The 13,632-nt window shown below is 34.3% G+C and overlaps 1 protein-coding gene across 1 annotated transcript in view; it reads left to right on the top strand.

Moving 5' to 3' along the window:
* LRRIQ1 (leucine rich repeats and IQ motif containing 1) overlaps positions 1–13,632 on the top strand; it is a 102,723-nt gene that overhangs the window by 54,279 nt on the left and 34,812 nt on the right. Inside the window, 2 exon segments of the mRNA XM_068190330.1 lie at positions 207–292; positions 9,525–9,626. Coding sequence (XP_068046431.1) covers positions 207–292; positions 9,525–9,626 — 188 coding nt within the window.

Below are 13,632 nucleotides of genomic sequence, written 5' to 3' on the forward strand. Positions count from 1 at the left end.
ATTAATTTTGTGTCTGGGAAACTATCTTAATAAATTGCAATAATGTAATGTTAAGAATTGCAGCTATCTCTGCAACTCAGAAAGAGTCATACTATGGATCAGTACTACACACCAGTATTGTTTTTGAAAAGTGTATTATACAATAATATGCAGCTGGTGTAATATAATACATGTGAAATATTTAGTGAGTCATTTTCTTCCCTTAGGGGTTTTAAGGATATTTCTACTGCACAGCTATTGCTGAAGAGGGCCCATAAAATGAAACCTAAAAAATACAGTAATAAAAGTTTAGGTAAGTCAACAGTTAAAATAATGCTTATATTGATGTTATTTTTCCATTCTTAAAATAGTGTTTCTCTTTTAAAAACTTTGCTTGTACTACATTAAACATTAATTTGAATAAAGGTGGAGTGTGATTCAGTAAAACCAACTCAGTTTAAATCAATATATTTAGATTTTAAAAACCATTCTACTGGATTTTGAAGTTGAATATTTGACAGCTATGGTAAGCAGAAATTTTATTTCTTCCTGTTCATGTACCTCTTTTTCTAGATGTGGAATTGATATTTCTGCATTTTTTTGTTTCTTGTATTTCCTTCTTGAGAATATCTTAGGTTAAATATTCTGACTTATGCAAGAACTATTTATGAAGACAACAGTGAAAGTACATCATTACATTTTTAAAATTATATATTTACTGTGGAAATAGATAAAGCTTATCCAATTTCTTATCCAATTCTGGTTCTTCTCAGATACTTCTAATGTCAATGAACCTTCCTTAGAAGTTGTTAATATGATATGCTAATAGAAAGGTTGCTGGAATATATTAATAAACATATTAGTCAAATACTGATAGTACAAGAAACATTTAAACATTTAAGACCCTAGTTGACAATAGGACCTAATACTAAATGGTCTTTATAAAATGCACCCTTATTTACTTATATTTTGTATCACAAGCTACACTCTTCTGCATAACTTTGCAAAACTTCCGTATTAAGTGTTGATAATATTGAAAGATATTTTGCTCTTTGAATGGAAAAAGCCCAGCCTACAGATATATCTAGGCAAATATTTTTTCTATAAATTTTTTTCTGTGTTAAATACCATAACTATGGTATTATTAAATACCATAACTATGACTAAGACTAAATCTGATAAAAATTATCTATAGTTAAGAAAATAATAAAAGGGTTGGCAACAAAAAGACATTTAATCAGCAAATCATGCTTTGTGGAAATGCGAATATATGGATAAAAAGTTAAAGTTAATATTTTGAAATCTTCATAGCTTTCCATGGTGCCCTACCATGTTATCGCACATGAAAAAATAAAGTAATAAGTATCTGGCGTGCAGCTGAGTTTTTTTATATATATTCCATTTTTTGGCCTCTATAATTTTTCAGTGAATAAAACTTATTAGGTTATGTCTTCTTTTCTCCATTTGCTGTCTGTCTTATGTTAGTAATTAATCCAGTCATAGATGTCTGATTGAGCATATCAAATTTGCTGTCCTGTTTTTGTTGTAGTTCTAATGGATTTCTTGGGTATGTTTATGTTCGCTTTGTTCAGATTATTCAATATGATGTATGGGTGTTGAGCTTTTTAATGTAGTGCTTGGAATATTCTCAAAGTACATTGCTAGTTTTTAAAAAAACTAAAAAACCTTTTGCCCAATGTTTTTATAGTTTCAAATTTTCTCCTCTTGACACTACCTCATATAGAATTTTTTTGTCTTTCTGACTATTACATCAAGCACAAAAATAACCTGTGTATATAATTTGCCTGTATGGATTTCTCTGTCAGTCATTAAAATCACAAGGGCTTTTTCAGAAGAAGAGAAAGCATAATTTCCAGTACCAAAAGATGTGACTGAGATACTTCACTCCATCCCTTTTCAGTGAAAAGATTATCAAGCTGACTATATTTTCTCATACAGCACACTGACAGTCAGTCCTTCCTTTGTCCATAAGGAAATTATTAATGGAAATTGATAATGGAAATTATAAATCAAAACAAGTATTTTTATATTTAATTGATCTTAAAGCTCTGATCTTATACTAAAAAAAAATTATCCTGATCAAATATTCTCCGTGTGTAAAGAATTTCCACATATATAATTATGTTTTCCATCAGGTACATCCTCTAAAAGAGGTGAGAGTAAATCAGGGTCTTTTTGAGGGTCTGGTAGAAGAGAAGGACTTTTCACCATTTAAATTAAAGTGGATACACCTTATCCTGAGGCTAGCCAGCTCCAGATCAGGAAACTGTAACCAGACCCATTAGGCTGCCAATATCTTTCCTAGTTCTCTGCCTGGTACAGCTCATGCTAGGTTACTTTTAGCAATTTCAGTGTAACTGGGGAGAGACAGTTCACACTCTGAGGCAATTGCTTTGAGTTTAACCCTACTGAAGCAGGAATTACAAGAGAGATTTGATTCCTTCTAATATTCAAAAGCAGATTGAAATTCATCTGAATAAGTAGATGTCAACATTGTCTTTTAACGTTCCTATAGCAGTTACCATCCTATTGCCTTCATCTCCACTGAAATGAGGTTCATTTATCTTGTACTTAGAGATATGTATATGGAAAGTTGTAGAATTTAGTTTTATCAATACTATTTCTGTTCTTTCTTTTGGATTTCCACATCTGCAGTGTTATAATTGCAACTATTTCCTTTTTAGCTTGCTAATTGAAAGTTGCTGAAGTATGCTAACTACAAGAAAATAATTTTGTTTGTGATAAGCATTCATATCCACTAGAACATAAGCAACCAGCAGCCACTTATAAGTGGGAATTATGAGGTATAAAGAAGCAATTTTCGATGTTATATCTACTTACACATCTGACATAGAAGTAAAACTTCAAGCTTTGAGAGAATGCAAAGCAACAACAACTCTAAAGATTCTAGATACAAATAAATTATAAGCTCTTTACATTAAGCCTGTAACTTTTATGTTGAGATTGCAGTATAATCCCAAACATCTTTTATATGTTATTGATAATTTTGTGTAAAGATCTCATTACTTGCAGGTAATGATAAGGTATCGATGGATCCTCTGAGAATAAACTAACTGTCAGAGTATGTTTTCTGGTTCCATATACTGTCAAAGTCCTTTACCTTAGACCTGAGATTCACAAATGCAAAGTGTTAAACCAGTTTGCATTCAGAGAGTTATACAGTTGCTTTTTAATATTTTCAAGATATCTGCTGGGTTGGGCACCTGGACTGGGCAGCCCTGAACATCTTTGATCCTTAATATATTCAGGTGTGGAAATTCCTTTTTATTTTCCAAATAAAACATTTGTCTTCTACTAGTGCAACAGTGATGGTATCCATTTGATAATTATAGAAGTCCACACCTGAGTAAGTAATCTGAATTGTTTTATGGAAAGAAATTTCCTCTTAAAACATAATTCAAAAACAGACTACTTGAGTCTCACTGCCTAGATGCAAAAGCTAGACTGAATTGCTGAAGTACAAAGTTAAACTCTAGATATGTAGAAGTAACTGAGAAGTATCTTACCTCATATGTCTGGCCACATATCTTCTCAGTAAAGAAAAAAGTATGGAAAATACTAGCAAGTGCATTAAATTTGTATTGTATTGCAAGGGAGAGAGAGCTTAAAGTAGCATAGCCTTATGATATGGAGTGATTCAGGCAAGGCTTATATTGCAACAGACCAGGTCCACCAACTAATGACCTTAAGGCCTGTATGTCCTAATCCACTGCTGTTATGTATGCTTGCTTATGTAGTTAAAGAAAGTTGTGGCCTGCATTGTACTGATATGAAATAACAGTGTTAGTTTTTATTAGTATTAGTCAATATCAGTAATAGTTTTTACTACACATTAAGATAATACAAAAAGTATGGGCAAGAAACCAGAAATTCAAAGCCAAGTAAAACTGGCATAATATCAGAAATATTCCTGTTAACCTGGGTGCATAATATTCTATAGAAATTCTAATTCGAAATCTTAATACAGCAGACATTATTTCACCTCATGGTGTGGTGCTTAAGTGGCTGTGACTCATAACAATCTTAGCTTCCTAAAGATGTCTTGGCACAATAGAACCAAATTTCTTGCTTAACTTGGAATTTCCCTCATCCTGTGGATTTTATATTAGTGCCTCTGTCAACTTCTTTTTCTTTTAAGATGGCTGAAAGCTTGTCTCTCCTACACTGGTGTATTACTTTTTGCTTAACCTTTTCCTCTGCAAAAAAATTCTCTTATCAGTGGATCAGGTTCAGCCAGCATGGGTTTAGAAAAAGCAGGTCCTGCTTTGGCCAGCCTGATCTCATTTTATGACCAGGTGACTCACCTGCTGGATGAGGAAAAGGTTGTGGATGTTGTCTACCTGGACTTCAGTGAAGCCTTTGATACTTCTTCCCACAGCATTCTCCTGGAGAAGCTGGCTTGGACAGGTGCACTCTTTGCTGGATTAAAAACTGGCTGGATGGCCAGGTCCACAGAGAGGTAGTGAATGGTGCTCCATCCACTGGGCAACTGGTCATTAGTGGGGTTCCCCAGAGCTCAGTACTGGGGCTGGACCTCTTCAATCTCTTAATTTATGATCATGGGTGGGGGCAGAGGAGTGGAATCGAAGGCAGCCTCAGTAAATATGCAGATGACACTAAGTTTTCTGCTGGAGGGCAGAAAGGCTCTGCAGAGGGATCTGGACATGCTGAATTGATGGACCAAGGCCAATTTCATGAGGTTCTACAAGGTGAAGTGCTGGGTCCTGCACCTGGATCACAACAACTCCAGGCAGCACTACAGGTTAGGAAATAGTGACTGTAGAGCAGCCCAAAGGTAAAGGACCTGGGGATGCTGGTTGACAGCAGCTGAACATGAGCCAGCGGTGTGCTCAGGTGGCCAAGAAGGCCAATGGTATCCTGGCCTGGAGCAGCAATAGTGTGGCCAGCAGGACCAAGGCAGGGATTGTGTCCCTGTACTTGGCACTGGTGAGGCCACACCTCAAATCCTGTGTCCAATTCTGGGCCATTCACTTCAAGACATTGAGGTGCTGGGGAATGCCCAGAGAAGGGCAGCACAGCTGGGGAAGGGTCTGGAGCACAAGTCCTGTGAGGAGTGGCTGAGGGAGCTGGGGTTGTTTAGCCTGGAGGAGAGGAACCTTAGGGGAGAACTTAATTGCTCTGCACAACTGCGTGAAAGGAGGCTGTAGCCAGGTGGGGGTTGGTCTCTTCTCCCAGGCAACCAGCATCAGAACAGGAGGAAATGGCCTCAAGCAGTGCCAGAGGAGGTTGAGGTTGGACATCAGGAAGAATTTTTTTTCACTGAAAGTTTAATTAAGCATTGGAACAGGCTGCCCAGGGAGATGGTAGAGTCACCATCCCTGCAAGCATTCAGGAAATGACTGGATATGGCACTTAGTGGTGTGCTTTAGTTGGCATGGTGGTGTTTGGTCCAATGTACTTAATGATCTTGGAGGTCTTTTCCAACCTTAATGGTTCTGTGATTCTATGGTAATACTTGATGCCACATAGGTAAGAAAAAAAACATTTTAAAAGGTAAAAAGCAGCTGAAATGGACTTTGATCACTAGAACCAGAACACAATGATAAAGATATTTCATAGAGGTCAGCAAATATTTTAGTTGAAGTTTAGAATTTTAGACAGCAATTCAATACTAGTTAAAAAATGAAATGAAAAACAGTAAAAATCTCAACCCACCTTCCTCAAATACACAACCCCAAAACAGATAATCCATTTTAACAGTCAGAATGAAAATTTGTGGCATATTCCTTATTACACATTACATGAATGACCATTGATCTATATTTTCTTAGTAACAGAAAAAAAGCTTCATTTGTTGTGATTGTCAGTTCTGCATAGAAGTAGCTTCTGGGAACTCCAGCCATGGATGAGCTGGAGTTCTAATTGCTATACCATTTATGGAACAAAATCTGGTCTTTCTTTCAAACGAATTTACATTATAGATAAGCATCTGTTGCTGTGTACAACTTTGTCTTACCATCTCTTTAAAGTTGTCACGTTATGTTTATGTTTTCCTAATTACAGGTATTGCACAACAAAAATGAATGGCAAATATTTTAATTTTTCAGTTTCACGTATTAACAAAAAGTTTAGGAATGTGGTGCCATATCAGGCAGTAACTAATCCTTCCATATTATTTCCATAAGATATCTTGTGTTTGTCCAACTTAACTTCTATATTTGGAGGCAGCCAAGGAATGTACATTAAATTACCTCCCTGGTTCCTAGATTGAGAGCACAAATCGTCATCTGATAAGCAACATTTAAATGAGTATGCCTGAATCCAGGAAGATATTTCTATGATTTTGAACTATTGGACTCTTTCACAGTTCTCTGTGTGAAATCTAAGACATTTGATTGCTCATCATCAAAGCATACATGCAGGTCATTTCCCTAGCTCACTCAGAGACTGAAAAGCACTAGTATTATGAAGTAATCTATATAATATTGCTTACATTTGGCACTAGATAAAGAAAAGGACTCATTTTTAATAACAAAAGAGCTGTAGGCAATGGTTGAGGTGATCCAGGTAGGTACAAATTTAAGTAGTCTGGCACTGTGTTAAATCGATGTAGATTCTTTAAGTTATTTTGCAAAGATTCAAAGATGAATATTCTGATGGAAATCTCTTAGAAGAACAGTTTCCATTATTTGCCCTTCTTCCCAGTTCACGGAAGACTTTGCTGTGGATATTTTTGTGCACAAATAAACATTTGAGAAATCTAACTTGGGGCTAATAACTCTGAGTGACTTCACCAAAAATCTCTAATGTAGTTTAACTTTGGATTTGGTGGTTTCATAGAATTGGGTGGGAGGTTGGATAAGAAAAGATGATATTTTTAAAACATTTTGGAGCAATGTCAATAGACCCACATAGGAAAAAATATATTATTTCAGGAATTATTTTTAATTAATCAAAATTACTTTGGAAATTTTCAATTGCATTTTGTCTTAAGAGGTTTTATTTGATTTTGTCACTTCGTCTTTGGTCTTTTATGAAGAAAGACACTCATTTTTGTAACTAGTATAAAGCTGGAAGATGTTAGAAGTCTTTTTTGTCAACACTGTATGCTAGATGTTGGAAAAATTACATTATAAAAAAATTGTATTTTTACATTTTTATCCATGTGCAGGACTTGTATGGCCATGTATCTTAGAACTATTCAGGAGACAATAATAATTCATGCTTAAAATATTTTTTATAACTTCTATTATCTAAAATTTCAAGGAGAACTTTTAAAGTATAATGTGATACGATTTCAAGGTATTTTAATCACAAGTCTTACTGTGATTCACTATCCCAAAATTTTGCTACCCTGATGAACACTAGTCTGATACAAATTTTTTTTTAGTTGGAAGGCTATTTTATCCATTTATACATAGTGAAAGAATCTATAAACCTGGCAATACAGTTTGTGAATAAAATTACCCAATTATCAGAATCATTCTAATAATCCACCTTTGAAACTAATGGAGCTAATCATTATTTATTTTGCTTCTTGGATGGTTTCATTGAATTTAGATAGTAAAAGTGAGTTGAAATTACTCTAAATATGACATCCTCTGGGTTAATCTGAAAGCTATAAACATCCTACAACCAAATGAGGGAGGCTCTTAGCCAATTTGAGATAACAAATTGTAAGGTATCACTGATTCTGCTTTGTGAAGAAGATATGGCCTTATTTTGTCCCTCCCCACATGCCACTATTCCTTCATTAGTCTTGTTTGCTGCTTTGTGAGGGGTTAGCACCATTAAGAACATTCTGTCAAACACATGCTGCTGCAGTGTGGGCTGACCAAGTACACTGTAACATCTTGATGTGTTTTGCCAATGTGTTATCTCTTAGAGTGCCACACCCCATTAGAGATCTTCTCCAGGCTTATCACTGATCTTCCCATTCTCTGGGAAAAAAGCTGACCTCTTAGGATCTCTTTATCTTCCTTTAGTTTGTAATTGAAGTGACTATTACAGCTATAGAGGGCTAGTCAAAACCAAATCTACAAATGGTTGTTAAAATTCCCACCTTCTTAATTCATAAGAAGTTGCCCTCCGTCTTAATAGGATATTCTGGTCATTCAGAAATAGGAAAACTGACAAACAAAAAAGCTATTTACTTTGCTGCAGTGTTGTCATGGTCTTATAAACTCTCTCAATAAACATTAATGAGATCATGTAACGGACTCAAAATTTAGCACGAGACGTAACTAGTAATTCCAATGTATTATGTCTGAATGCTCTTTGAGTCTTTCCGTAACCTGTTTTTCTGCTCTGTCTGTTCTGGCAGTGTCTCACATATTAATTTATGCTACATGCACATTCTTTGAGAAAATTCAGATCCTTCCCTTGCCATTTCTACTTTTTTGATAAACTCCATTGCTTTTTTCCTCCTCGTTACTAATTCTACCTTTTTTGGACAGTTTTTAGTCATTTTTGTAGACAAGCTTATTCTGCCTCATGGTTTCTAATATACTCCTGAGAGTGGATGTATCTGTTTGGGCTACTGTGTTCTTTTAAACATATTTCTTGTATCTTTTCTTTGGCATTCTGTTAATCATATTACCTTGCTCCATGGCATACCTACAAAACTGTCTATACTTTGCTCATCATTGTGTATCTGCTTTTGTTTCTACTTTTTTTCAGTCCCTATTTTTTTTTTTTTGTATTATCACTGGTTTATTCTGTATTGTGTCCACAATTTTCACATTCCTTCTAATGCACTGTTTCTCTTATTCTCTGACTTTCATCCTGTGCCAAGCAAAAAATTCTTCCTTCTTATTGTAAATAACATGAAAAACACTTCTCCTGACTTGTGTGGTTTTTGCATCAGTGTAGCTTTTGTTAATTAAACTCTTTTTCTTTTGCCAGTCTAGGAATATGTCTTATATAGATTTATATACAATTATCTGCTCATCTTTACCTCTTTGAAAACTTTTAAAAGTAACAGTTAAGAAACAATCAAGATTTTATACTTCAGCATGTAGACTTCTGGGGTATTTTTTAATTTCAATTTTTTAATTTTAATTAGGATGGAAGATGGAGGAAGACTAGCTTATTATCTAAAAGTGTAGCTTCAAAAAATAAGATGCATCCTGTTAACATTTTTAGGTGTAAATGTCTTAATTTAGACTGTTGAGTAATTATAACCCAAAGCTTTTAGAAATGCTGCTTTATATGTACCCTGCTAATATTTCTGCTTTAAATTCAAGCTTAAAATCCAGATTTTTAAAAAATATTTTCTGCAAATATATGCTTCAGAGTTTATTTTTAATTTGTAGATGAGTGAGCTGGAAGATCAACAGTGTTAAAATTGCAAAACAATTACTTTGATTCTCAGTTGCATGTGTATTTATATGGCTTTATTTTAGAAAGTGTAATCCTTTGTGAATATAAAACCTACTTTTAAAGGTATTTTCATTTATTAAGTGGCTAAAAGGTGAAAAGCTGCTTGGAGGAATGAATGAGCCGGGTCTGACCTTTGATTTTAACTTGTTCTTGTCATCTAGACCCAGCTGTGCGCCTGGCGTTGTTCAAAAACAATGAAAATAAACGTCTCTCTGTGAAAGCACCAGGGAAGACACAGCCTATAAATGCTGGATACTTTGAAGGTATGAACAAGTATTTCACTTTATGCATATAAGCATATATATTTTGCAATGTCTTTTAAACATTGAGTAAGCCTGTTTAAAAGGCTTACTCAAAATATAAAACAATATGTGCAAATAGAAAAAGGCAGCAGTTTAAGGAACTTATCTGTTCCTCAAGTCACAGCAGTGAAACATTTCAATTTCAATTCATTGCAGAGAGCAAAAGTTACTCCTAGAGCTTAATTCATAGGGAAATGGAGTCTAACTTATTTATTTATTGTTTTATTATTATATCTTCATCATGAAAATGTCAAAGCCTGTCAGAGAGACATAAAATACAAAGTACTAGAATAAAACTTCATAAATGAAATATCACTTCAAATTCTTCATTAAATTGCCACCTTTTCCAAAGCTGGACATTAACTCCTAAAAATCCTTAACATGTTTTTTGGCGAGTACTTTCATAAATATTCCCCAGAAATTCACCATTTGACAGAAGGCAAGGAAAGAACATTCAGCATGTAAATATTAGATTATTTTACATAAATATTTCACAAATATTTAAACACTGATGTAGCTCTTTTACTGTTGAAATTCATGTCAGACATTCATCGGTTTCTGTACAATTAAAATAAGGCCAAGCCTATTTTAAATGCCCTTGGTGTAAGAAGACAATCATCTCCATTTTATATTGTTTTGATACTTTTTGCAACCCAGTAGTGTACTCAGAAAGTTCTCATCTCTATGTTTTTATCTTTTTCAAAGACATAGTCATATGCTAACTGATCTATTCCCAGCTTCGCAAAGTAAAATTACAAATTATACTATATTAACATTCACTGTATGAGGATAAAAATTAGAATCTGTCTGATACAGATGTGAAATAAATCTGAGTCTACGTGAATTGCAATTCAGTCAACTAATTTAGCTGTATGGAAGCCTAGATTTGCCTTACATTCATGAGTCCATGCTCAAATTTATTTGGAAACAATTCTTGGTGAATTCCGAAGAGGAAATATTTTTACACTATTATTTGCCTTGGATCCAAGCTTGAATTTACCTTGACTATAGAAAGTCTGTGTGTACTACACCTGACGGAGCATTTCCCAGTATCTCATATATGTTTCTGTGGCATATGCTTATATACATCAGAATGCATCATATGCTGAGGAAGCAGGACAGGCAGGCTGCCTGTGAAAAAGTGAATGTCCAATAGAAACAATTAAATCAAAACCACATCAGAGATAAGCCTGAATACAAGTTCAGTACCCTAAAGTCAGTGTAGGTTTAGGCTAGCTTTCCTGCCACCAGTGTATTTGCTCCTGCCTGAAAACCTTTCCCTTTGTTTTGAAAAGCTGATGTACGCATTCTAAATATTACTGCAGTTAATTTTTGAATTTATGGAGTGAAGGTACCAAGGCAGGTTGGATATCAAAAAGCAAGCATAGTGGTGGTGCTCTTAATTATCTTTATCTTATCTTAATTATCTTTATCTTATCTTTCATTTCAAAGACCGTTTTACTCCTCTAGCAGGCTAATAAACAAACTTTTTACACCACTCATGGCTGCTCATGTGCAGTCTGCTGAGCCTTCAAGAAGACAAGCTATACTTTTCTGCTTGACCAGAACAGAAATTTGTCCTTCTACCAGAGGCATTGCTACTTCAGACATTATGTCCAGAAAATTCTAGATTGTGAATTAGAGCATACAACAAAGACCATTTATTTATATGTATGTGAGGTATCATCAGACAGAATGAGGAGTTTCTTAATTTAGAATTAGTAACACTTTGCACCTGCATAATAACTTCACAGAGTTGTGTTATCAGAGATGTCTTCTCTTGTTTCGCATTTCCCATTCCTTACCTTTTAAGCATTTCTTCCTCTTTTGCCTGCAATAGATCTCTTTGGGTCTGTTCTGTCATTGGAGTTTTTTCTGTAACAAGAAGGTGGAAGGAATGTTTTCACTCTGTATCCATAAATCTTGTGGTCATTGTATTTCAATTCGATAGAACCCAGATCTGTCCTTTGTGGTGGAAATAAACTTCCTCCATTCAAGACCTTTTACTTCCACCGACTCATAGTAAGTCGTTGGGTAGAAAATTTGAACTCCAAACCATCTTCTTCATAAACAACTAAATAAAAAAAAAAAAGAAAAGCACATTCTAGATATTCCTTCTTTATTTCTTTAAATTGGGAAATTGAGGGGAGAAGTCAACATCAACAGCAAAACAGCAAGTTCACACGTGTTATCTGTTAAATAACAGAATCACTACTTTTGAAAGGGGATGCCCTGGGAAGTGAAACAATTAGAACAGTTTTAGATTTTCAAACTGGAACACATCATGGTAATGAATATTTAAGAAGAAATCTAGTTAAAATGAATGATGAATGTCTTCTGTCTTCATTGTGGTTTTGTGTGTAAGACTACAAAGAAGACAAAAAATAATAAAAGCATAAGAGATATAAAAATAGTGAAAAGAAATGAGGTCAATACCTCATGCTTTTCTTTTCCTGAGATTATTGTTCTGTCATAATTTTCCTTCTTATTTTCCTGCTACAAAAGTTTTGATAAGCTGATATGCTGTAACAAATTTTGAAAACTTGTGCGTAACTTCAATCCCAGAGGGTAATGCACACATCTCTAAGTTGACATACATGTTGTTGGAAAATACATTTTCAAAACTGGAGTTATTTATTCATAAATATTCAAAATGTATTAATACTTTTTTATTAAATTTTAGATGAGTCATCATGCTTTGCTCACTGATGCTAGACAAATCCCCACCAGGAACCATTATTTCACATTTGAATCACAGCAGGACACAGAATTTAGTCAGAAATAAACCCCTTTCTTATACAAACACCATGCTAATGGCACAAGGAAATACTATTCTCACAGAGAAGAGCTTACCATTTAAAAATACAGGCAGCATATGGAGGCAGAAACCATGGGAATGCAATTCAATGCATTACTGTATGTGTCAATATCTGTGTCAATATATCTGTGTCTGTATGTGTCAATGTATTTACATACAGTACATGTGTCTATACTCACACAAATATATATGCATATACCAGGAGTATAAGTAGGTATAATAATTCAATAAATGTAGCACTTATGACTTTTTATTTGTGTCTTTTAAAAGGAAAGTAAATTATGAACAATTACTCACTGGTGTAATTACTAGTATCAATATGCATTTTGAAATCCTAACACTTTCTGTCAGATGCAGCTTCAGTTTCTTTAAAAATTTAATGCATGTGGTCATTGTATTATAGATACATTAAAACATTAGTTAAATAAAAATATATTTGAATATTTTTTGTGACATTAACTTGAGTAGGTTGTAAAGTGAGCCATAGAATATGCAAGTATAAATATGTATTTACTGTTTCTCATAACAAATTTTACCCTGATCAAAAACCTGAAGAGAGATGAAAGCCTGACTTGATGTACTCCTGAAGATTTGCTGGACATTTCCTGGGACTGTGTATATTACACTGCTTTCTTTGGTGAGATAAGGTTATGCTTCCATCATGGTTGTTGAGTTTCATTTAGTGTCAGGTAGCTGACAAACAAAATATGCCTTCTTTAATGAATATTCTGTTTCACTGAATGTTCTTGGAGATATTTTTGTTCTTTGTAGATGGTGACATTTCAAAGATCTCAAAATTTTGGAAACTTTATAAGGCACACAGATAATTGTCATAAATATCCTATTTTGCATCAAAGCATATTTTTTAGAAAGCTTTATGACTACTTGTCCTCTTTTTGTCTGGAGGCTATTTCAGTTGTTAATTTAATGTAAAGTAGTCTTGACTGTTTTGGGTAAAGTACATCAGGAACTGAAGGAAAAATCTATCCTTGACTTCTCTTGGGAAGTTCCAATTAGTCCTGGCTGAATGTGTAACAGAGCATCTCTGCCATCTGTGGGTCCATAATTACAGGATCTGTAATTTCATTTACATAGAGGAAGGATACTTTTCTAGCCAATAGTGTGAATACTTAGTCCCAGTACAGTGTC

Source organism: Anomalospiza imberbis, chromosome 5 (genome assembly GCF_031753505.1).
Source record: "Anomalospiza imberbis isolate Cuckoo-Finch-1a 21T00152 chromosome 5, ASM3175350v1, whole genome shotgun sequence".
NCBI classification, from domain to species: Eukaryota; Metazoa; Chordata; class Aves; order Passeriformes; family Viduidae; genus Anomalospiza; species Anomalospiza imberbis.